This window comes from Primulina huaijiensis, chromosome 13 (assembly GCF_012295235.1).
Source record: "Primulina huaijiensis isolate GDHJ02 chromosome 13, ASM1229523v2, whole genome shotgun sequence".
NCBI lineage: Eukaryota > Viridiplantae > Streptophyta > Magnoliopsida > Lamiales > Gesneriaceae > Primulina > Primulina huaijiensis.
Window position 1 is genome coordinate 1,583,998 of NC_133318.1, and position 22,428 is coordinate 1,606,425.

Genomic DNA, 22,428 nt, shown 5'->3' on the forward strand with positions numbered 1-22,428 from the left:
GGGGGTACTAAAAAAAATTATAATGCATTTTATTAGTTAATGAATATTACAATACAAAGTAATAGATAAACAACAAGTACAAGCATTTGTAAAAATAAAGAAAACACACGAGGAGGATATTCTACGATAAATACAAGACTCGTGAGTATGATAACCAAAATAATTAATAATAACCTTGAGAAAGCCATCTTCTTTTTTCTTCAAAAATTTGATGAAGAATAATTTTTAGAGAAGAAGAGAAAGTTGGAGTGATTGAATGTGTTTGTGAGATCATATTTATAGGCCAAAAACTAGCCGTTTTGTTACCGTTTATGACCGTTGGTGTACAAGAAAATAAATGTATGTATTTGTATAATTTTATGGTAATAATATGGTGTATATAATATTAGTCATGTTTAAATAATTATGTATATCATATCACTATATTATAATGAGGTGTCATAAGATATTTTGTTTAAAAACCTTATATGCTTTTATACTTGTCGTATCCCTTACCGAGAATGTGGGATGTCGTCTTAACATCCTCCCAGGATTTATAACAAGTTTTTTGAAAAATTTATTTTTATTATTTCTGATCTTTAGTATATAATAACATTATATTATATATTAAATATATACACAATAAATAAATAAACAGTAAAATAAATATTATTATTTTTGTTATCTTTTTCTTCTGTTTTGGAGCTTGGAAAAATATGGAGGACTTTTAGAGCTTCGTGCTAATAACGTGTTGTGAAAAAGTAAAAATTTACGGTAAAAAGTAAAAATCTCAAACTCTCAAAATTATCACACTACACACTTTATAATATTTTTCTCTCAACTCAATTGTGAATTTCTTCACAAATGGTGAGGCTATTTATAGAATTTCTTTGGTAATAATCCAAAAAATAAAATACATCATTACCTACATCATCACACACAAATTTCTAATTTTTACAACTCTTATTTTCAACATTCAAATATTCAATATTAAAATATTAATTTTCAATAGTTATTTCTGCAAAATATTTTCTTTTTTTTTAATTTAATTTGAACTTTAAGAGCACAGAGAGAGCACGAACTTGTGCCACATTCGTGCATGTTTTGTTCAACTTTCCTCAGATAGAGTTCACACGAGTCCTGGCACAGATGTGCATGGATCCAGCACCAATCCGGCACCGATGTCACGCTTGCTCTGCGAGTTTTTTTCTTTCGAAAAGGTCGAATATAAACTTTTTCGTGTCATTTCTAAATTTTCCAAGCGCCAAGGAATTTGAGGATGTCCATTTACTTGTTGAAAAAGTGCCTCTTATATTTCCAGGGTCCAGCACTCTCGAGTATATCATGATAAGTCTCAAATAATTTAATTGAGCATTTGTTTTGTGGATGTGGAACCTTACTAGTATTATAATGTAATATACTATATTTTGTGGTCATCTAAAATTTTAGATACTAATTAAGTTCGATATGTGGTTTCATGAGCCGCTAGTTTATCAACCGAGCTCAAACAACTAAGGTCTTGATCTGAGAACCAAAGTAGGTTTTTGCTCCGCACGAACCGATGGAATATGTATGCTATCCAAAGTAGAACGGACTCCTATCATCATATTTTTGTAGTGAATTTACAAGTTATTTTGAAAATAACAAAGGTATGAATAAGGATCTTGAGAAAGTTTTTTAGGATGGAGAACACACTTAAAGTACACCAATCTGTCGTTTAGAATCTTTGGTACGGTCATAAGCGAACAATTGTACTACCAAAGGCACCCAGCCAAAACTAGGTGCAAATATAATTTATTTAAAAATATTTAATCAAATGAATTTATGTTTTTCCCAAAAGTTACACTTTTCAAGCAAACTAATCAATAGTATTTTGAAAATGAAATATTTATTTTTGACCAAATAAGTTTTACTATGAAAATTACAAGTCGAAAAGTTTTTAGAGATTACACTGTTTGCTAACTTTACTGGTTATGAAAGCCGATAATTTTGTTGGAAACAGAAGCCGTGTACAACGTAATGAGAGCTACAGGAAATGAATGGGCTACGGAGATCCCGGACGTGTGCCGGGGTCGTCGGCATGGGATCGCGTGCATGCCGGATAAAGACAATGTCTTTCATATAGTGTCATTGTCGTTCGGTGCGTTGTCGGATGACACGGCGTTCCCGACTTGCGACCCGACCCGTTCTTTCATCTCCCATTCAATCACCAAGCTCCCACACCTTCGGACACTATTCTTTTACTGTGGCTTTACGGATAACCCTCAGCCAATCCCACCTTTTTTGGGCTTGTTAGGCTCCAATTTGCGAACTTTGGTTCTCAGGGAAAATGGACACATTGGACCTATTCCATATGAAATAGGCAATTTGACCCGTTTAACAATCCTGGATCTCCACAGAATCAATCTAAACGGTTCGATGCTGATTTCGCTCGGCCGGGTCACCGGTCTAAGGTCGTTAGATTTGAGTGGCAACAGATTCTCCGGTTCAATTCCTATCTTTTCAAAAACTAAGCATACTAGACCTTAACCAATATCATCTCACAGGTTCCCACCTACACAACTTTTGAGCTGCGATTCTCTCCTAAAGGTAGATTTAAGTCGTAACCGCATTTCGGATCCGATACCGAATCTAAACTGTTTGAAAGACCTTATCCTTTTGGATTTGAGATACAATATTATATAAATCCATTCACATATCCTCTCAAGAATCTCAACTCCCTCCAAGCTCTAATCCTCAATGGCAACCCCTCAACGATCCCAGAAAACACTTTAGAGGGATTGACTAGTTTGTTGATCTTAGGTTTATCGAACATGAACTTAGAAGGGTCGATACCGGAGTCAATAGATAAACTAACAGAACTGTGCGTGTTGCATCTTAATGGCAACCGACTAAACCGAACAATACCGGCAAATATCGCGAATTTGAATGGTTTAATGAGCTCAGGCTAGACAATAACAGACTGGTAGGGCCTATCCCAAGAGAAATGGTTTGGAGAATGAGAGAAAATTAAGGCTTAACCATAATTTGGGACTATGCTATGATACAAAAGGTGGGCTAGGAAATGATTTGGACACATTGTCTGATGCAGGCATTGGCTATTGTGAGACACCGGAACTCGGGCCGACAAATACTCCGCAACATATGTTGAAATCAAACTCCAAATCAAGCGCTACGATTCACAAAATCACAACTTTCAGAAGTTTTCTTGGGTGGACTGCTATTTTGTGGTCTGTTTTATGGATATGTGATCAAATATTTTCTTGAAAATCGAGTGATGTTGTAAATATAGAGTTATTTGTGAGTAGATGGTAAATTATGGAAACATTTTTCAATTAGGCTGTGCTACTTGTTTAATCATCTTCAAGAATAATAGAACTAAAAGTCTGTTAATTCTCAATAGCTTTTGTCTGTTCTTGTTTTAGTGCTACGTCTTCTGTTGTACTCTAATTACATTATATTCAATTGACTAAATAAAAAAAGCAACAAATTTTAAAAAAAAATAAAAAATTAGTGTGAAATTCTATATATGATCTTATACCTTGATTTATTCTCGGATTATTTGCTCGATTAAACCGTCTATATAAGTCATTAAGGGAGTTGATTTGAGTGGATTGACTTTCGCCAGCCTAACTAAACCGCCTCTCTCTCTCCTAGTTGCCCATTGAAGTAATCACACCATTAAGAGAAAATAGTCAAAATGTCCTTTTAGTTCTCCTATTCAGTGTTGGTCCGTAAATATTCAAATTTGAGTTTGATCATGTTAGTTTGATCATGTTGACTTTTTGGTTTTTGTAGTCGGAGTGTTTGACATGTTATCAAAAAATACCAATGTGATATTAAAAAATACTTATATCTCATGTGCTACGTTAGAACTTTATAAAAAAATATGACAAAATTATAAGACCAAAACCAAAATTTGAATACTTACCAAAACAGAAAATTGATGAACTTATTTGTGATCGAAGCGGAAGGTAAAACATTTTAGTAATATGTTAAAAGTGGATTATGTACCAAAAATAATATTAATCAATCTTACTAATATATAATACATATGATAACAATACCTTAAAATGGTCTTTTAGGTGATGCATCCATGAGACTATACTAACAAATTGATATTTAATCTTTAGAACAGACAGGGTCCTAGCATACAATTTAATAGATTCTGAGATCTGAATGGCGTGGATCTATTTTATTTTGTTTTTATACAATCATATTCTAATTTTTGTAACTACTTTACTGAACATAGACACAGAGTTGTACATTTGTTGGATTTCTTCGAAGTGGAGTTGCTCAACAGAAGGTAAATAATAAAAAACCTTCGAACTTTAGATAACAAGAAGCCCTGGGGGCAATGCTACATTAAGCAAAGGTATCTTCCCTATCACCTTCTGCAGTTTCGCCTTCCTCCAAGTTGCTGAACTCCAGGAAATGAGTAGGTCGATGATCCTCGTGATAGTATTCTCGAGGCGTCCCGAGTTTCATCCCATATTTCATGCCCACAGTATGTTTCACACCCATAAAATTGTAATTCCATGGACCATTGTCCGGGACCTGCACAACCAAAATTAGATCACAAAAGAGACCAGCAAGAGAGAAGAATAAGAAGATTACACATAAGAACTGGAAGAGAATGATGTACCATGTAGAAACCGAGGAATCGATCACTCAAGAGCATTTGAACTTTCTCGTAGAAAGTCGGAAGGTACCCATGGGGGTTACTCGCAGCATCGGTGTTGCTTTTTCCCCATTCATATCCAGAAGGGGTCAACTTATATGCGGTTAAAGAGCAAGAACCAGGAGTGAAACTGCAAGTCAGAATTATGCACTTCTCTCCATCCCATTGTTTGTTGTTTGACAAGATCCGCGCATGAGCCGCAAGGTCCTGTATCATTCAGTATTAGATGATGATGTGAGAATGACCACAGAAAAGAGTCCATGCAAAATGAGAGTAAACGAAGTATATAGATCGGGTCAAGTATAAACCTGGGGTGACAGCTGAGGAAGTTCATTTGGTTGTGTATGCATCCATCCTAGAGGTTCCAAATCGTTCAGGAAATCATGCTCAGGAAGAGCTGATGGAAGATGAACCTGCTGGTGAGTCCCCCACTGAGGGGGCATTGCAATACAGCGTATCTCTTTGACTTGAGGGTTGTCTGGAGGACTTATGCCAAAAAGGTACCCGGAAATTTGAGTGCGGAGGTCAGCAATACATATAAAGTTCTTCAGAATATTTTTAGGCATGATGTACGTGAATCCAGTTTCCTGATCAAGAAAGTCAATCTTAGCGAGTGTTTTCCATATGTACTTGATTCAAATGCGACTTCAGGATGAAATTACCTTAATGTCTTCAGAGTTCACATATATGTGATTCACCCGGAGATGAAGATTTGTGGCAGATATTGCTCTTACTCGCCAGTCGGTTTTCGAACCAAATGCTGCTTGCTCATAGGGACTTGTAGTGGTGACTATTAATTCGTCACCATGCACATTTGTGGTCCTAGTAGTGACTGCAGTGAGCTGACTAGCCTCCTTTGCCTGGACATAAAAGTCAATTTATGATTAAAAAAATACAACAATCAAGCAGGAAAAAAAATAAAAATACTGAAATTTATGCATGATATAGGATCACCTGTTTCTCAATCTCAGCAATTTGTTGCCGCTGTTGTGAAGGTGGAGTAATCTCAGCTCCAAGAATTATATCACGGATCTCAGACTGGGTTAATGCTGACGTGTTCACGTTGTTCTTCTTCGCATAGTCGGAAAGTATGAGATCTCTCAGAGCAACTTCAACCTATGTTACAGTTCACAAGAGAATAAAACGCATTTGAGAGTATTGCTCAGTAATGTGAAATGTAGTATTTTTCCATCGGAACATAAAACTTTTATGACAGCCACTATTACACACATGGGCATCGCCCGAAAATCTCACCTTCATCCACTGTTCATCCGATAATGAAGGCCAGATGTGATGAGCCTCAGTGACAATTGTCTTGTCAGGCTTCAGCAACATCTTAGCCTTCTCATTGTTGACGTGGAGAGCCCGCAAAATCAATATCAGCCTAGAGAATGCTGTGTAAGATGAGATACTTTTCAGCCAATCATCATATATGTTAAACAACACCATTTGTGGCTCTGTGGCCTTCAATATTAGATCACCAAATTTCTCAATCTTCAAGCAAGCCTGGAATGGTAACTGTAGCTCACTTCCTTTTATCACAATATTTGGGAAATCAAGCAAGTGGACCTCTAATGGATCCAACATGCCCTTGCGAGTCACAATGATCTGCTTGGGCTGTTCTTCGACGGGCAATGACCGTACCAGAGCAGCAACTTCTTCAGCAGTTTTCCACTTGGCCAGCTGACCAAGACGCTTTTGCCCAGCCCAGACACTTGTGTGGATAACCTGTAAGAGATTTACACAAACACGATAAATTTATGCATAAATTTCAAGATATTTGGAAAAATAGCAGGTTCTACACACCAACCTTCAGAAAGAGTTGACCAGTTCTGGGGTTGAAAATAAAAATGGCACCATTAATAGGTTTTGTCGTAAGATTTCCCTCGAATGTCTTGTGAATGGTGACTCGATACACATTTGTGTCATCAACAAACCAGATTATCTGATTGCTGAATATTTCCCCATAGTTCTGAGATGATAGATAAGGCTCTGTAGGTTCTGAGGAATACAACTGCAGCCCTTTCCTTATACGTTCTCTTAATACGTATAGTGCTGGATTTGACTGCATCCAAAAGATTCTAACATTAGAATACCTAGCTAATTATTCAGCGACAATAAATGTTGAAACAAAAAATGCCATAGCACCTTCATTATCTTGTTCATGGCCTGGGCAAGTAATGGTTTTGACCCAGGAAACCAATTTCCAAAAGCAGAGTGCAAGTTGTAGGCAAGATCAAGTCCTATCATTACCCCTGCACGTGGAATCAACCAAGTTACTTGATCTGAGGTATCAGCACTTGTAATAAATCATCTACTATCAAAAGAGCATACCAGTTGGTGCTGGATAGATGGACATATTATCTGTTGTGTAATCCATAAATTTCGCCCTGTTATATCGTTCAATATCATGGGAATCATAGTCACCCCAGCGAAGTTGAACATCTATCCAGTATTTATTGCTGGCTTTTTGGTCAAACACATCCTTCGATTCAGCCACAAGACTGGGCTTTGACATAAGCCATCTATGAGCGGCAAAGAGGAGAATGTCAGCACACGAGCTGTTCATTTTGTAGCTCTTTCTCGGATGAATTGTCTCTTTCTGAACAGTTTCAATCTCCAGGGCATCCAACACTTGATCCAAAACCTGGCAAAGGTCCATCACCACACTCTCATGTATCTTCTGCCACAAATGCGCACGGAATATCTGAATCAGAGATATCTTAAGAGTTGGTATCTTTCCATGCATAAAAATCCCTGTAAGATCCAGCTGCACTTGGAAACCAACATATACGTTTGCTCGGTTTATAGTTGGTGACCACCAAAGTGTAAACCTTCTGTTAGGAATTTGATTGAGCCCAGATCTTTGTGCATTGGTTAATTTCTTATACTTCATGGACTCCTCAAAACCTGAAGCTTTCTCCCAGAAAAGACCCTCCCATGTAGGGAAGCTGAAAAAACAAGAAGGAAATATGGTGTCATCAAGTGGATAAAGCCAAAGACCAAGCAATAGAACGTTCAACCCAACATTTCAAAAAAAAGGTATTTCCACATAAAATTGTATTAAGGTACACAAAAATACAGTTACTTACTATGTTCCCTTAAACAATGTATGCTCAAGAATTCCTTCGACTCCTCCCAGAGCTTGAATGACATCAGTACGATAGTTGTTTAAGTTCCACAACTTCCCATCATGCCTCTGGTGCGTCCACCAAAACGGATTTTGTTTCAGGACCTGATACTGTTTAAAATCAGTTCTCACTCTCCACCCTTTGTCATAAGCAAGGGTGTGTCGATCCTTCTGAAATAGAGTATTAATTCGAGGTATTCCACGATCCCAAGAATCCTACAAATCAAATAGAAAGAAATACGTTAACATGCTTTTATTAAAACAAAATAACTTGTAAAAATGCCCCATCAAAGTGAACACCTAAGTAAACCTAGATGTAACAGGAAAAGTCCCAACCATACTAAACCCTGACACACAATGCCAATCAAATCTCTACTTTTCTTTCCTTCAGTTATCATGTTTTTACATTTTTTGAGGATGTGAAGAGAGATCTCATCAGAGAGATACCTTGACAATTGCAGCTCCTAACAGTTTTTAAGTGTGTAACTAATGCTATACCCCCAAAAGGCAAAATGAACAAAAAAACTACAGATTCCAAAAGAAAAATAATTTTAAGCTTACTTCCAAATCTTCCAGTGTTAAACGTCTATTCTGTGCCTGGGCTTCCTGCCTCTTCAATGCATATTCAGCCCAAACACGCTGTGAATCAATGAACTCACTCTCCCATGGCTGTCACAATATTGAAGGCAAGATAGAGGTAAACAACAAGGTGAATTTAGAGCAAAAGACATGATAAAAGCACTATTTGAATTCCTCATACCTGTATGTAGCGATACAAATTGGGAATCAACTGGTCCTCTTCATGACTCATCCCACTTCTAAAATGAGTCACACCGACGTCTGTCTGTTTACTATGCCGAAGATCACTCTGGGGAATCAATATGTGACCCATTGAAAGCATTCCAAGACCTCCAATTTCCTTTGGTGTGTAAAAGATGACCGGTGGGAACCTGAAAAGAATAAATTTCAAAAAAATCTCAAAAGTCAGAATACAGAGAATAATATAAAAGCACAAGAATAATCGGTATCTTTACCTGCTAGGCATCTTAGAATTCAGCCCAATCTTAATACGGGTCTGTATTTTATTTTCACATTTTACTAGTAAATCTAAGAGCTCCTGTGTGTGCACAGTTGCTTCACGGAAATAAGTCATAAGGCCTGCAGAAGTAAAACAAAAACTACTCAGCATTAAAAAAAAAAAAAAAAAAAAAAAAAAAAAAAAAAAAAAAANAGCAGCACTGTAACAGTCTAGTTCAAGCATTTTGGAAGAAACTCGAAGCTTTAGAAAGAGATATCAAACCATTACCTATAAGAGCTGTATTCCATTTGTTGACAATCTTTGTAAATGTTGTCGAACCAGAGGACATGAGAATCTGTCTTACTCGATTCTCAAACACTTTCATGTGTTCATCATCTACCCGTAGGAAAGCAACAGCAGTGCGTTCTTTTGTCTGTTCATTTTGAAGGTTCCAAACCCCATCTCTTGTATTGCTGAAAGCCTCTTGTGTCATTCTTATCTTCGGTAAAATACGAATTTCAAATCCAGACCTGCATGCATCATTATTTTATTATGTTCCAAGTTATATGTATATGGGTGCACGCATGTATCAATTATGTAGCAGATGTAAAGTAATATAGTTGAAAAGGTAGAGTAATTGAAGATAGAGGAAGCTAAAGTACATGCTAAAGAGCAAGTTCGGATTGTCTTTGCTGTAGACAGACACAAAGCTGTTCTCCCATTCAAGTGTGGTGATGCTTCTAGGTAGGCGGTTCTTCATATCCCAAAAGACACTTCTCCCTAGATTGACTGCAAGATAAAAAAAATACCATGACCAAAAAGTTTGAATCAAATTTAATTGGGTTTGACATTACAATAAAAGTTTAAAAATAATACTAAATACTTGAAGGCGGTTAGCAAAGAAGAGCACTACCATCATGCTTCATGAGTCGCATTCTGGCATCTCTTGGCCAGCACTTTTTGTTATTATAGCCAACCATATTTTCATTATTGGGATCAGGATGCTCTGTGAGATATCGCTGGATAAGGTCCCGAGCCTCTTCATGAGTAAAGCGAAATAGTATATGAACCTTATCAATGTATCTGGAGTACAACCGAATCGGATGCCGTGTTTCGATTCTAGTGTCATGGTATGTAATAAACTCATTAGGCATCTGCGGAGGACCAGCAATTTCACTGGCTCGAGTAAGACCAAGAAGTAGAAGGTCCAAGACAAGTCCAAAGTACTGCACCACAAAAGAAGCAAACTGCAGACCACGAATAAGCCCATATGAGTTTGTATGACTCATATCTTTGTACGAAAGGACAACATTGTTCTTCGCAGTAACATAATCAGCTATATTATGGTCAAGAACCAGCCGAAGAAGCCTAGAAAAATATTGAAATTTAATATAAGTGAGTGATTTTAAACCCTAAAAAACACAGAGTAAATCACGTTGCTTACCTGTTAAGCATGGTTAGATCAATTTTTTCGAAAAATTTCTCGAATTTGGTCTGAAGCATCACCACGCACTGTCCTTCACTAGTGTCCCAAATGCCTTGTAAGTTATTTATACCCTGACACCATTTGTAAACTAGCAATGGTGGTGGTTCTGAATCTGCAGGCTTAATCCAATTTGGAAAAAGGTGGCGCTTATCACCTTCGTACCACAGGTACTGATCGAGATATGCATCAGTAATCTTTTCAAGTGGTTCAATCTCATAGACTGGAATCAGATAGCTATATAAATCCATGAACTCAATGCCAACCTGCAGACCACTCAAGAATTAGCAAAACATGTTTCTTTCCGGAAAATTGCATGCGACGGTAATCTGCAAGTCTTTCTCACGATTAAACCACAAAACATTGCAACTTATGAGAACATTTACACTTCACAAAAGCGGTGAATTTACATATAGGAATTGGGATTCTTTCACAACTTACTTCCTTGAAGGCACGCTGAGTGAGCAAATGACGCTTAATACGAGACAATGCCTCATGAGGATTGTCATAGGCCTGTTCAATCAGACCCAACTCTTCTCTTTGTAGCTGGTTTAGCCTGACAGCAACACTATAAGATTCCTTCAGTCTCTCCAAAGCAAGAATGAGAAGCTTTGTGTCATGCTTGTAAGATAATGGAGGGAATGGTATAGGAGAGAATTTTCTTGATTCCAACCAATGCACAGTAGTTGTGTATATTGCCACCGCTTCCTCAGGTGTGACATATGGGCCATCTTTCAGGTAGTTGTGCTGGCGTTCCTGAAGACAGAGCAAAGAAGAAGTTTCAGAAAGCGGCATTACAGAGAACATTAATAAAAACCACAGGAGGAAGAAAGACTGGAGCAAGCATCCAGATTACAACACAACTTCTAAGTGAGGACATGATAAAAAGATCGTACCTGTTCTGCCTTTAGCCAAAGGCGAGTCAACCTTCCAAGATTTTTTCGACAAACAGTTTTATCAACTGTTGCTCCTCTCCTGATACGTTCACGATTATAATGAGCGACATTCGTCCACCAATCAGCTTTTGATTTGACATAACGTAGTATCATGTTCTCAATGGGAACAGGTAAACCAGGTACCTAATACGAGGAAAGATAATTGACAGCAAACTTTAGCACAAGTCCAATTAAATAAGATTATGATATTACCATCAAGAACATCACAAGGAATAGTCAAACAGTAAAAATACCTTCCAGGGAATATTTGCTTTCCAGCAACGCCATGCTTCACTCAAATGCTGCAAAATAGTTCTTGCTTTATTTTGTTTAATACCCTCTGCAGTCAAATGAACATGGTAAAAGGATGTTTAAGTAATGTGGTAGTTGAAAGAAAAAAGATTAAAAAAAAAAGAAAGTAACTGTTTATATACCAACCTGGCATAGCATCAAGAACATCGTGCATGACAGCAGCACGAAGCTCCAAATCAAAGTGGCTTTCAACACGCTGCTTTGTCACTGTTTTAGCCACTCCTTTGGAATGACGTCCCTCAAACTGTCTAGCGAGTAAATTCCCTAACCACCTTTCCAAGAGAGGCACTATTCCACGAAGAAAAAACAACCATACCCTCCACATAGGTGCCCAGAAACCACATCCAGGACCTTTTCCAACAGGCCCAGTATTAAATCGGTAATAAATCAAATGCTTCAAATCTTTGCACATTCGAATCTGCCGCATGAGCCTGTATTTATACCGGTACATACCAGTTAACTGGCCAACATGTGAAAAAATGTATTGCAGCCCATCTGCCAACTGAAACGCATCGACGTTTCCCAACCGGAACTGAATATTTGCATCAACAACAAGCTTTGTCAAACGCAGAATTTCACGACAAAGATGAAAAGCATTACCAAACCGTGACTTTTTGCGTTCCTTGGTAGTAAGGGTCTTCACAGGCTTCAAGTTAAAATTATAGTCAAGGTGGAGGTAGTTCAAATTCTTCCTGTGGATCAGTAAATTCAGCATATTGTACCCTTGCTTACAAACTTGAAGACCAGCTTCAGCCCAATCAAGTTCAGTAGTCTGGAAAAACTTTGTGGCTTGCAGAGACCTGAATAAGTGCTTCTTCTTCTGAGCCTTTGGAGGTCGGTGATGCAGCTCATTCAACACAAAACATTTCAACAGTTTCTGGTAACTAACTCGAACTTTAACAGGGTATGATGGAGGACTGAAGAAATGCAATCAGGAAAATATTAGGAGAATAAGGCATTAACTGTTTAGATAAGGCAATCCTTCAACATGCATAACTTGAGAAATTAAAAAGTTGAAGCTTACCAGTGTTCCTTAAACCATTCAGATACAAGAGGTATATCTTCAGCCCGCCGCATCCGACCAGATCGCATGTTAAAGGGGCGTGGCGCAAACAAAAGCGAAATTCCAGCAGCTGTAGTGTCAGTGTAGATCGGTGTTCCGGAAAGTAATGGTTCAACCTCCTCCGGCAAGACAAAATCATCATCTTCATCTTCTTCATAATTCTTCTTATCTCGTCTATCTTTATTTGTACTTGTTATTGGATGAATAAGAGGATCATAATAAAATGCAGGTAAATCGGGATCCTCGGTTTTTATGTACATCACCATTGGAGTGTGATAGATACAAAGCTTTACTTTCCTGGGTCTATTATTATACAGGTGAGGGAATGCAATCCTGTACTCGGTCCTGAGAGGAGACCGGATGATAAGTTTATTAATGTCATTAAATTCATTCCAATCTTCATCACCTTTCTCCATGTCACGATACAAAGGTTCAAACTTAGGTCCACCTGCCAAAGGACATCGTCAGAGCATATTCAAGAAAAGGGACAAACATGGACCATAATCTTCACTTATCAATCTAAAAACCACTAGAGCACCAAACAAAAAATTACGAGAAGATGATCTGTAGAAGGCATGCTACAGAGCGCTCCACAGATGTTGTGTCATTGCACAATGGATGAATAAATTCAAATGTAGACAAATTCACAAACACATCTACGATTATAAAACTAATGTTTCTGCAGTAAAGTATGAGTCCAATTTATCAATCATACCAGGTATGCACATGTTCAGTGCCTTTGCAGTGAAAAATGACTCCATGTCAAAAAGGTAAAAATAATTGCCATCGGTCAGATCAGAAAGCAACTGTCCAGAAAGCCGGTGTAATGTGGCCATAATTGGAAGTGACAGATGCCACTTCCGGTAGCTGGGTCCGTTTATAAGCTTTGTTTTCACAAGAGGTTTATGATCATAGAACCAAGTATGAACAGCTGAATCTTCTTCCTCATCCATCTCTAACTGGATTGGCTCCAAAGGATCCACATCTAGGATATTATCAGCATAGTCCAGTGGGGGTTCTTCATCATCAAATGGAGGAAAGCGCATTCTCTTGAAGTGACGTCTATCTCTTTTCTCTCTTCGCATCATGATCCACATGGTTCCCCACTAAAAGATTATCATATGCAATGTAAACATAAATTCAGAAGTATATGATGTTAAGAATAAATAAAAACTCCCAGAAAAGGTTACTAGACAGCAAAGAGAAAGCCGAGGACATAGGTGTAACTTTGCACGCATAAAGCCATACCTGAGCTAAATAGATTGGTTCAACAACCCATGGTATTTCATTTACGAAGGTAATAGCACCAGTAATATGGTAAAGAACCTTCACTTCACGAACCTATGGACACAAACCAAAAGCAAATCAATACATGGCTCCTTGTACTACATCACAAATCATTCAAGAGGAAAACCATCACATCATCAATCAAACATGAACACCTGTTCCCAAGGCATGGGCATATTTTCAAGAAGTTTATATACAGCATGTGGGACAAACTTAAGAGCTCCTAAATAGACACGTTTGTCGTGACGAAATTTCTTTGACGACATGTCACCATGGTCCCTGCCAAATAAGAAAATGAAGAAATTCTAATAGTTATATTATCAGAGGAAACTATATAAAGTGAGGGTAAGAGAAAGCCATGTCAAACTGGTAAAGAGCTAAATAACATAAAACCACTGTTCTAAAAAGCGGTGGGCAGTACATGGGCACCCACGCCTAGCACCTAGGCAGTTTTTCGTTTTTACCTAAATATCTAATTCTTCTTATTTATCTCCATAATTTTCCAATAATTCCTCTAGATTGTATTCAAACTCAAAAGTCAAAACCAATTGCATATTTTTCTTCTTCGTCCAATACAAATTGACTGAAAATATGTCGGACAACTTTTTTAAAAAATTAAAAATTTAAAAAAATTTATATATATCCGATGCAAATTGATTGAAAAATATTCCAGACAATTTTTTTAAAAAAAAGTCGCCTAGAAGGATTTTGAGCCGCCTAGGCGACGACCAGCCAGCTTAGGCAACCAATTTTTTAACAGCACCATCGCTTTCTAAAATCGGGGCGGCGACTGCTCAGCGCCTAAGCGGCACCTTTTAAAAGGCGGAATAAAACAGAGTGTACATATGGTAGCTGCAAACAAAACATTCACTTCTTAAAAGCAAGTAGTTCATAAATGGACGCTAACGAAGTTGTAGTTGTAAAAAGATGAAAGAGTGGTCAAACAAATAGATATGAATGGTAAGTGAGAAGTTATCTTTGAGAAGCAAGAGCCAAAACTTAAAATTCACAATTATGCTCGACGAATACTTGTAAAGAGTGACAGAAAATTTTAGTAAATGACAGTCTAGTATTTAAATAGACAAAATATCAACTTACATCATCAGACAGCATAAGTTAGCTGTTAGAAAATTAAAACTTAAAAGCATGTCATGGTGGAACCAACTGAAACTAATTCAAGTAGTATCGCCCAAAAAAATAGGACATGTTTTCCCTTCATTATCTTCAGTTCTTTCACCGTCACCGTGGCAAGACGAGACTTTCACATTTCTTGGTCCAAAAATGCCAGTAACATCATAAATCAGAATCCACCAAACTGCCCAACTTTCCAGGATTCTGAAAGATATTGGCATAAAGTTTTATTTCGAGGAACAGTCTGAAATAGATACTGGCGATATATCAACCTTGAAGGCGGCATAGAATCACCAGTAAGACTAAGAGTGATCACTAACTACTAATTGTCTTAAGTTTCACGGGCTGTGTCTAATAAATCAAGGAGAACCAAATTCTCAGTAAAAATAAAATGAGATTTCATAAAACTTCAAAGGGAAAAAAAATTTACAGAAAAGACTAAATCTTCCAGCCGACAAAGGAAGCACTATCAAAGAGTAGCTAAATGAATTAAACAAACCATCACTAATCAATAGCAACGTTTAAACATAAACAACTAAAAACTTCCAAAAAAAATACAATCAAAGATCCAGGAAACATATCTAAAGACTAAAGCAAGCAAGAGTTTGAATAGCAAGTAGGCAGTACAGAAAAAACGCAAGTAAACATACCGAATGATTTTCCTCACGTGTTCGGGAGGCATGTCCTCCTTCTGCGTCTCAACGAATCCAAACTTCCTCTTGTCGCTGTACCGTTTCGTGTTGAGCTGCATCCACTTCCTCGCTCTCTCGTCGAGCTGCACCTCGCTCGGAACCACTGTGTACGATGGCGGCAAAGACGGCGGAGGAGGAGGAGCAACCGGTTGCACTCCGCTTGTTCCCGGAGGCGGTGGAGGAGGAGGCATCCCCGCAGCTACGCCGCTTCCACTCGTCCCCGGCGGCGCCAGATTGTTCATATTACTGTTCCACATGTCCTGCCCGTTGTTGTACATGATTTCACAGAAAACAAAACATGGACACAAAGTTGAGAGATTTTGGGGAAATTCCAGTAGGGTTTAGAGGGTATCGAAGCTAAACGAGTGATTCAAGCGTCTCCGAGTGGATCCGGAGTGAGGGAGAGAAATGAGACGAAGCTCGGTGTGGGCCGGATTATATACTGTTGCTTAATGGGTAATAAAGACGGTCTATTTCACCGACTTATTATTTTGGGCTGGTTCCTCTATGGGCCTTTTTTAGAGTTGGGCTCCAAATTTGACGTAGGTGACGATAGGCCCAGTTATGGTTTCATTGACTTGTTTGAATGGAGGAAGGTGATTTGAAATTCATTATATATCAATTTAATTACTTTCAATAATAATTATAGATTTCAACTACATTAAGATTATATTTGGATTGAGTCGTTTGAAATACATGATTTCGGATTCATTTTCATATTTAAATAACTTAAAATAAAAATATTTCCTACTTTTTACATTATAAATGCACTATTCATAATGAATTTCAAATTAATCCAATATTTTAAAGAATTTAAATTAAAACACGATTACTGCAATTATAGCATAAATAAAAAGGATATGGATCTCCATTTAATTTGTTTAACTTGTATAAATAATAAAAATGCATTTGAATACATAGATTCAAAAAGCCTCAATTCAATTGCAGCATCAATGTTTGTGTCGTTTGAGAATTTCTAATATCCTTCGCTAAGTCAAATTCATTATTCTATATTTCAAATACATTAATCTAAACACAACCTAATTGATTTATTTGAGCAATGAAATCAATGGGATGGATTTTAAATTATCTCATTGGTTATTTGAATTACATTGTTATACTGTAAAAAAATTAATCAATTACAAATAGAAACGGATGGACTTTAGATTTATAAATTAATCAATTAGTCTATTGGTGGCTTTCAGAACACCTAGATACGTTTATTGATCATAATTCGGCGCCATGCAAAAAAAATCATATTGTTAAGTTATGAATTCAATAGTGTATCATTTCAAAAAGCTTGTTCTTGGGACTGTATAATATTAATTGATTTATAAGCTACTCTTTATTAATTTTAATGTTCAATGTGAGATATTTGTAACACGACGACCTTTTGATAAGCCAACGTCCACGGTGACCTACTTTAGACAGCTTTCACAAATATTTTTAGTATTCAGCTCATGCATCAAGCATATAATATATCATATAATTTTTTATTGATGTTGGTCCGATGATAGCTCTTTTCTAAGTCATCTATTCAGCTACGCCGACTCTCAACGAAAACACCAATGTTAAGTTATAAGCTCAAAAAGTGTACTATCCCAAATTATTTACCTATTGAGTAGTATAACTTTCCTGAGTTTATAAATTACTTATTATTAATTTTAATGTTCGATTATTAATTTTAATGTTCGATGTTAAATAAAATTATATGATGATTGTTTAAGTGTTTTGTATAAATTATTGAATATGATATTACAAGATATTTTGTAAAGTAAAGTAACCATTATGAGCCTTTCTAAGGGAAAGTTACATTTTATATTGAGTTAATTACATAAATCTCTCAAGCGATTCGCAATAATTACAAAAGCATTATTAACTTGGACAAATACATATATCTTTCTAGAAGTTGTTAAAAATTACATAAGAATTTCTCGAAATATATGTCTCTTCTAACAATAATCAAGTCAAACATAAATTAGGGAACGATTATCAGTATTATGGTACCTTAGTCCACCATATCAAACACAATTTTCATGAAATCAATTTTGACAAAAATTTGTGTGAGACGGTTTCACGGGTCATATTTTGTGAGACGAGTCTCTTATTTAGGTCATCCATGAAAAAGTAGTATTTTTTATGCTAAGAGTATTACTTTTTATTGTGAATATCGGTATGGTTGACATGTCTCAAAAATAAAGATTCGTGAGACCGTCTCAAAAGATATATATTCAATCATTTGATATTATAATTTTAAAAAAGTCAAAAAAAGCTTCCAAAATCAGGTACTAAATTGACCTCTTGGATTTAGACACCAAATGATGAAAATCCTAACGATCCTTTTCCCATTTGTCTTGTTATTATTAATTTATCATGACAACTGTATCTAGCAAAAATCAAAGCAATGTAACAGCCTGGACATTTCTGTCTTTTCGAGACAACAATCATTTAGCAACATAAGAATTTGTAAACACAACAGCTTAATTAAAAATACTTTCTGCAAATATCGAGCATGCAGTTCAGTTGTCAAAATCTTATATTTAGCCTATAAGATTAAATAACTACTATTAAATTACTTAATTAATTATTAATCAATCAATTAATTCTATGTTTTTCTAGTATATTTCATTGATAATTTTATATTTAGTAGTAACTACTATTAATTTATTGTTTAATTAATATTTTCTAAATTCACTAAATTAATCGTTGTGAACTCTTTATAACTCTGATCGACAATCAAATAACGTTGATGTATCTAAGGTATATATCTCTTTCATATGATGAAATACAAAAAATTCGAAATCAACTTTTCCACTGAGCTGCCAATTTAGCTAACTTCCTCGACTTTCAATAATGGAATATAATCATAAAATTTTTTATAATCAATTTAGTTGATGTCCATCAAACAACAGTCGTTGAATTCAACTCTTTGAATTTGACCATCTCAATGAGAGTCGCACACGCACAAAATCCAATATTTGTATGATTTTCAATGGTTCAGGGATACAACAAGTCATAGGTTTACAACTTCATGTGATTCAAAATAATATCTGTTCTTATTCGGTCTTACACTAATCAACTACATTTTTTACATCAACTATTTGATCAAGAACGTTAGAACACATGTTCGATTGCACCAATCGTATCATGGTAAGAGCATCAAATAGCATCACCTCATAAACTCCTATGTATCACTGGCAGTGCCTGCAAGAACCAGTAAGTTATAGTCAGCGACAGTATTGTCTCTTCAACTATATATCCCTATCGAATCTGCAACTATTAGTATATCGAGAGTTGCAAATGAACTTGATAACAATGTGATATATCTTTGATTAATAATAATGACATTGTACATGCAACTAATAAAACACATTTCCCTAAGATATATGTCTTGTTCTGGTTAGAGACTCTTTCTACTATTAACTCATCATATCACATAAGATATATATACACATGTAGACGAACGGTGAATCCCCGACTACAATGCATTGACTCCTACGTATTTCGAATTTACACTCAACCTGACAACCTGGCGACCCTCAACGGAGTTGGTAAACAGATCAAAGTAAATGCTAGTACGCAGAGCCTCCATGTTGTCTCGGATCGAAGGATTAATGATGTACAACCATAACTACAGATTAATCAACTCGGTAACTGAGAACCACTTGAAAAGTTCGAGGGAGGGTTGTTCGGTATTTCATCAAATGATTACTCATCTGTTTAATGGATATTATCATGTCCTTACTAATTAAACGTGGCGTTTTCATCACATATAATAGTGTCAAGCTTGAGCGACATTTATCCTTGTTTTAGGCAGCTGAATCATCTAGAAACATATTTAAAATATACAGTACACTTCCTACTCTAACAATGAACACAAATTCAATTTTCCCTACCAATATTATTGCGGTTTACCCAGTTGTCGATACTGTTTTAAGCTAGAAAATTTACCTAACACACACTCAAAAGATAACAGTTAAGGATTTTTTTCACCAAAAAATGCGATGCGTAACATTTTCTCAACCCCATGATTACCCATTTTCTACTCTAGAAACGTAAAATGTAATAGAATGGAACATATAATTTTCAAACTACAAGAAGAATGAGTATCCAATGCGATGACCTAGAGTATTTGAACTTATATGGAGCTCCTCACTTGGGGTGTTCAAGAACATGCATACACTTGACAACTAATAAATACTGTATATATTGATAAATAAATAGAATATGGATATTAATCAATAATTTATACACAATATCAAATCCAATCACATCAAAATTCAAATCATCACATGCAACTATATCATTAATTGCATCCCTTTGGATTTGTTGTGTCACCCATGCAGATAGATAGTGGTTGTCATGAAAATCCACAACATTAATACATTAAAATAATTTAATCTCTTTCAATATAAAATATTATGTTTGCATATTTTTAATTAGCAAAATAATTATTACTTCGTTGTATAAATCGTACATAAGGCAGTCATTTAATAAATAAATAATAGCTACTATATGATCGATATCCCCGTCACTTTCGGTTAGAATTAGCATACACAAAGGGATGGTTTCAATGGTGTGGGAATTGCTCCTCTATTTCAAAGTGAGTTAGCAAGATGGCCAGAAGTATAACCCACTATAGAATATGTCTCGTGTAAGATGGTCTCACGAATTTTTATCTGTGAAACGAGTCAATCTTATCGATATTCACAACAAAAAGTAACACTATTAATATAAAAAGTAATATTTTTTCATGGATGACCCAAATAAGATATCGACACACAAAATTGATATGTGAGAGCGTCTCACAAAAGTTTTCGTGTCCACTGTAATCCGTCATTAAGTGAGGTGTGGATGTCAATAATTTTTTCCTGTTTGAAAAATTGTTAACTCAAAATATCTATTTTATATAGATAAATGTATCGTTTGTTGGATCAATCAATCAGATGATGTAATTATTTATTTATGCTTCAGTTCTTTCAATTAAATCGATGGCGAAATAATGTTCATTTAATGTAGTATAATAAGATCAATAAATTATTTCGATTAATCATGATTTGATTATATCAAGTTAATTTATTATAACTTGTTAATTGAGTATGATCTCCCTTTGATAACTCGAGTATAAACTCAGATAAATTATATCAGTTATAATTTATTGAATCTGTAGGCATAAACTAGTTGAATTGTATTATCGTTATCTATTGAAAAGTTCAAATTAAGATTTTCACAATATGACATGATAATACATTAAGAAAAATTATAATTTTAATCTTGTAACTTGACCAATTTTTTGTTTTAGTGTTATAACTTTTCAATATTTTGTTTTCATCCACAAACTTGGATTTTTTGTTTTAGTTATTTTTTCACATGAAACTATTAAATATACCAAATATTGCTTATTTGGAACTGCTACTCTCTTACATGACTCATATAACAAAAATAAAATATATATTATTTGCATTAAAATCTATCTAAGCAAAATTAAAGAGAAACAACGAGCTTTTTTTTTCTCATTTTGAAATATAGGGTATCGTTTTGTTTTATTTTTCCCTTTTGTTTTTATTTAAATTTATTTTAATGTATGTAATATAAGTTTTTCTTGCTACATGAGGCACGTAAAACAACATCGAAGTCAGATAAACAATATTTTATGAAGTTAGGATTTTTGGCCAAAAATATGTCAAAACGAAAAAAATCCAAGTTAGTACGTATATAAAAACCAAATATTGATAAGTTACCGAACTAAAATTCAAAACATGCTACATTATATTACTAAAATCACAATTTTCTAATACATGATTAATTTATGAGAAATAGTTAATTTCATATATTTGGTTTGGAATCATCTTATCTTTCTAGACTAATTTAAATAATGTAGTCTGTTAGAAAATTGTTACCACACACAAAAATATTACAGTTTTGAGTTTGATATAACGCGGGAGAAGGCTTGAGAGTTTGAAGCTTTGAGGTGCACAAGGACAGAACCAGGATATTTGCTCTATACGAGCTAAGATTTTAAACTCTATATTATTTTAATTTTTAAAATTAAGCCAACTTGACCAAAATCAAATATATAAATTTTTTTTTAAAAATTGGGCAGTCCGAGCGGCCATGCATGTGTTTCTGTCATTGGAGGTGCAGATCCGTCGCAAACACGAGATCAATAAAGCCCGCTTCAAGAGTAATCTTTATTCTCTTATATGTTGTAATTAATTAATTCATGTCAAATAATACAATCATGATCATGTTGTTTAAGATTATTGGAATCACATCAAATTAATTTTTGTGATACAAATTTTTTTTTCTTCACTATGTTCATATTTACGATTTTACGAGCATATATTATATTAGATCATATATGCAAATTAATAAACAAAAATACTATTCTTCCCCTAGACCATACTAAAACTTTTTACAATAATATTTATGTCATATTATCGGATCTTAGGCTCATCATTTTCACTAAGACAAAATAATGAGAAATCCATAAAAAAATAATTCATGTCGCTTATTTGTTTTCCTTTTTAACTCATCAAAACTTATGGACAATGGGATGTGGAGAAATCTTGGAAATTTAGGATAAGTTGGAAAATGGGAGCCCTATCACTGACTTAATATTTAATAATGATTAGGGTATCATGCTTGACAGATTACCACGCGTGCACGTAAACAGTGTCGTACCATCTTTTTTGCCTAGTCAAGTTAATATATATA

At 35.4% G+C, this 22,428-nt stretch overlaps 1 protein-coding gene and 1 pseudogene across 1 annotated transcript; one reads left to right on the forward strand and one right to left on the reverse strand.

The window, feature by feature from the left end:
* Positions 1–1,661: 1,661 nt before the first annotated feature.
* LOC140991826 (uncharacterized) lies at positions 1,662–3,246 on the forward strand (annotated as a pseudogene).
* An 841-nt stretch (positions 3,247–4,087) lies between these two features.
* Positions 4,088–16,124, reverse strand: LOC140991380 (pre-mRNA-processing-splicing factor 8A). The gene is made up of 26 exons (XM_073461304.1): positions 15,670–16,124; positions 14,044–14,167; positions 13,850–13,942; positions 13,317–13,707; positions 12,563–13,049; positions 11,665–12,455; positions 11,481–11,566; positions 11,188–11,370; positions 10,733–11,047; positions 10,253–10,557; positions 9,722–10,176; positions 9,471–9,597; positions 9,097–9,338; positions 8,825–8,948; positions 8,551–8,740; positions 8,352–8,459; positions 7,753–8,006; positions 6,995–7,611; positions 6,809–6,915; positions 6,471–6,725; positions 5,915–6,388; positions 5,615–5,776; positions 5,323–5,520; positions 4,969–5,247; positions 4,625–4,867; positions 4,088–4,536 (listed from the first exon to the last, which is right to left on the reverse strand). The coding sequence occupies exons 1-26, from the start codon at positions 15,987–15,989 to the stop codon at positions 4,345–4,347; spliced, it is 7,122 nt and encodes a 2,373-aa protein (XP_073317405.1). The 5' UTR covers positions 15,990–16,124; the 3' UTR covers positions 4,088–4,344.
* Between the last annotated feature and the right edge of the window lie 6,304 nt (positions 16,125–22,428).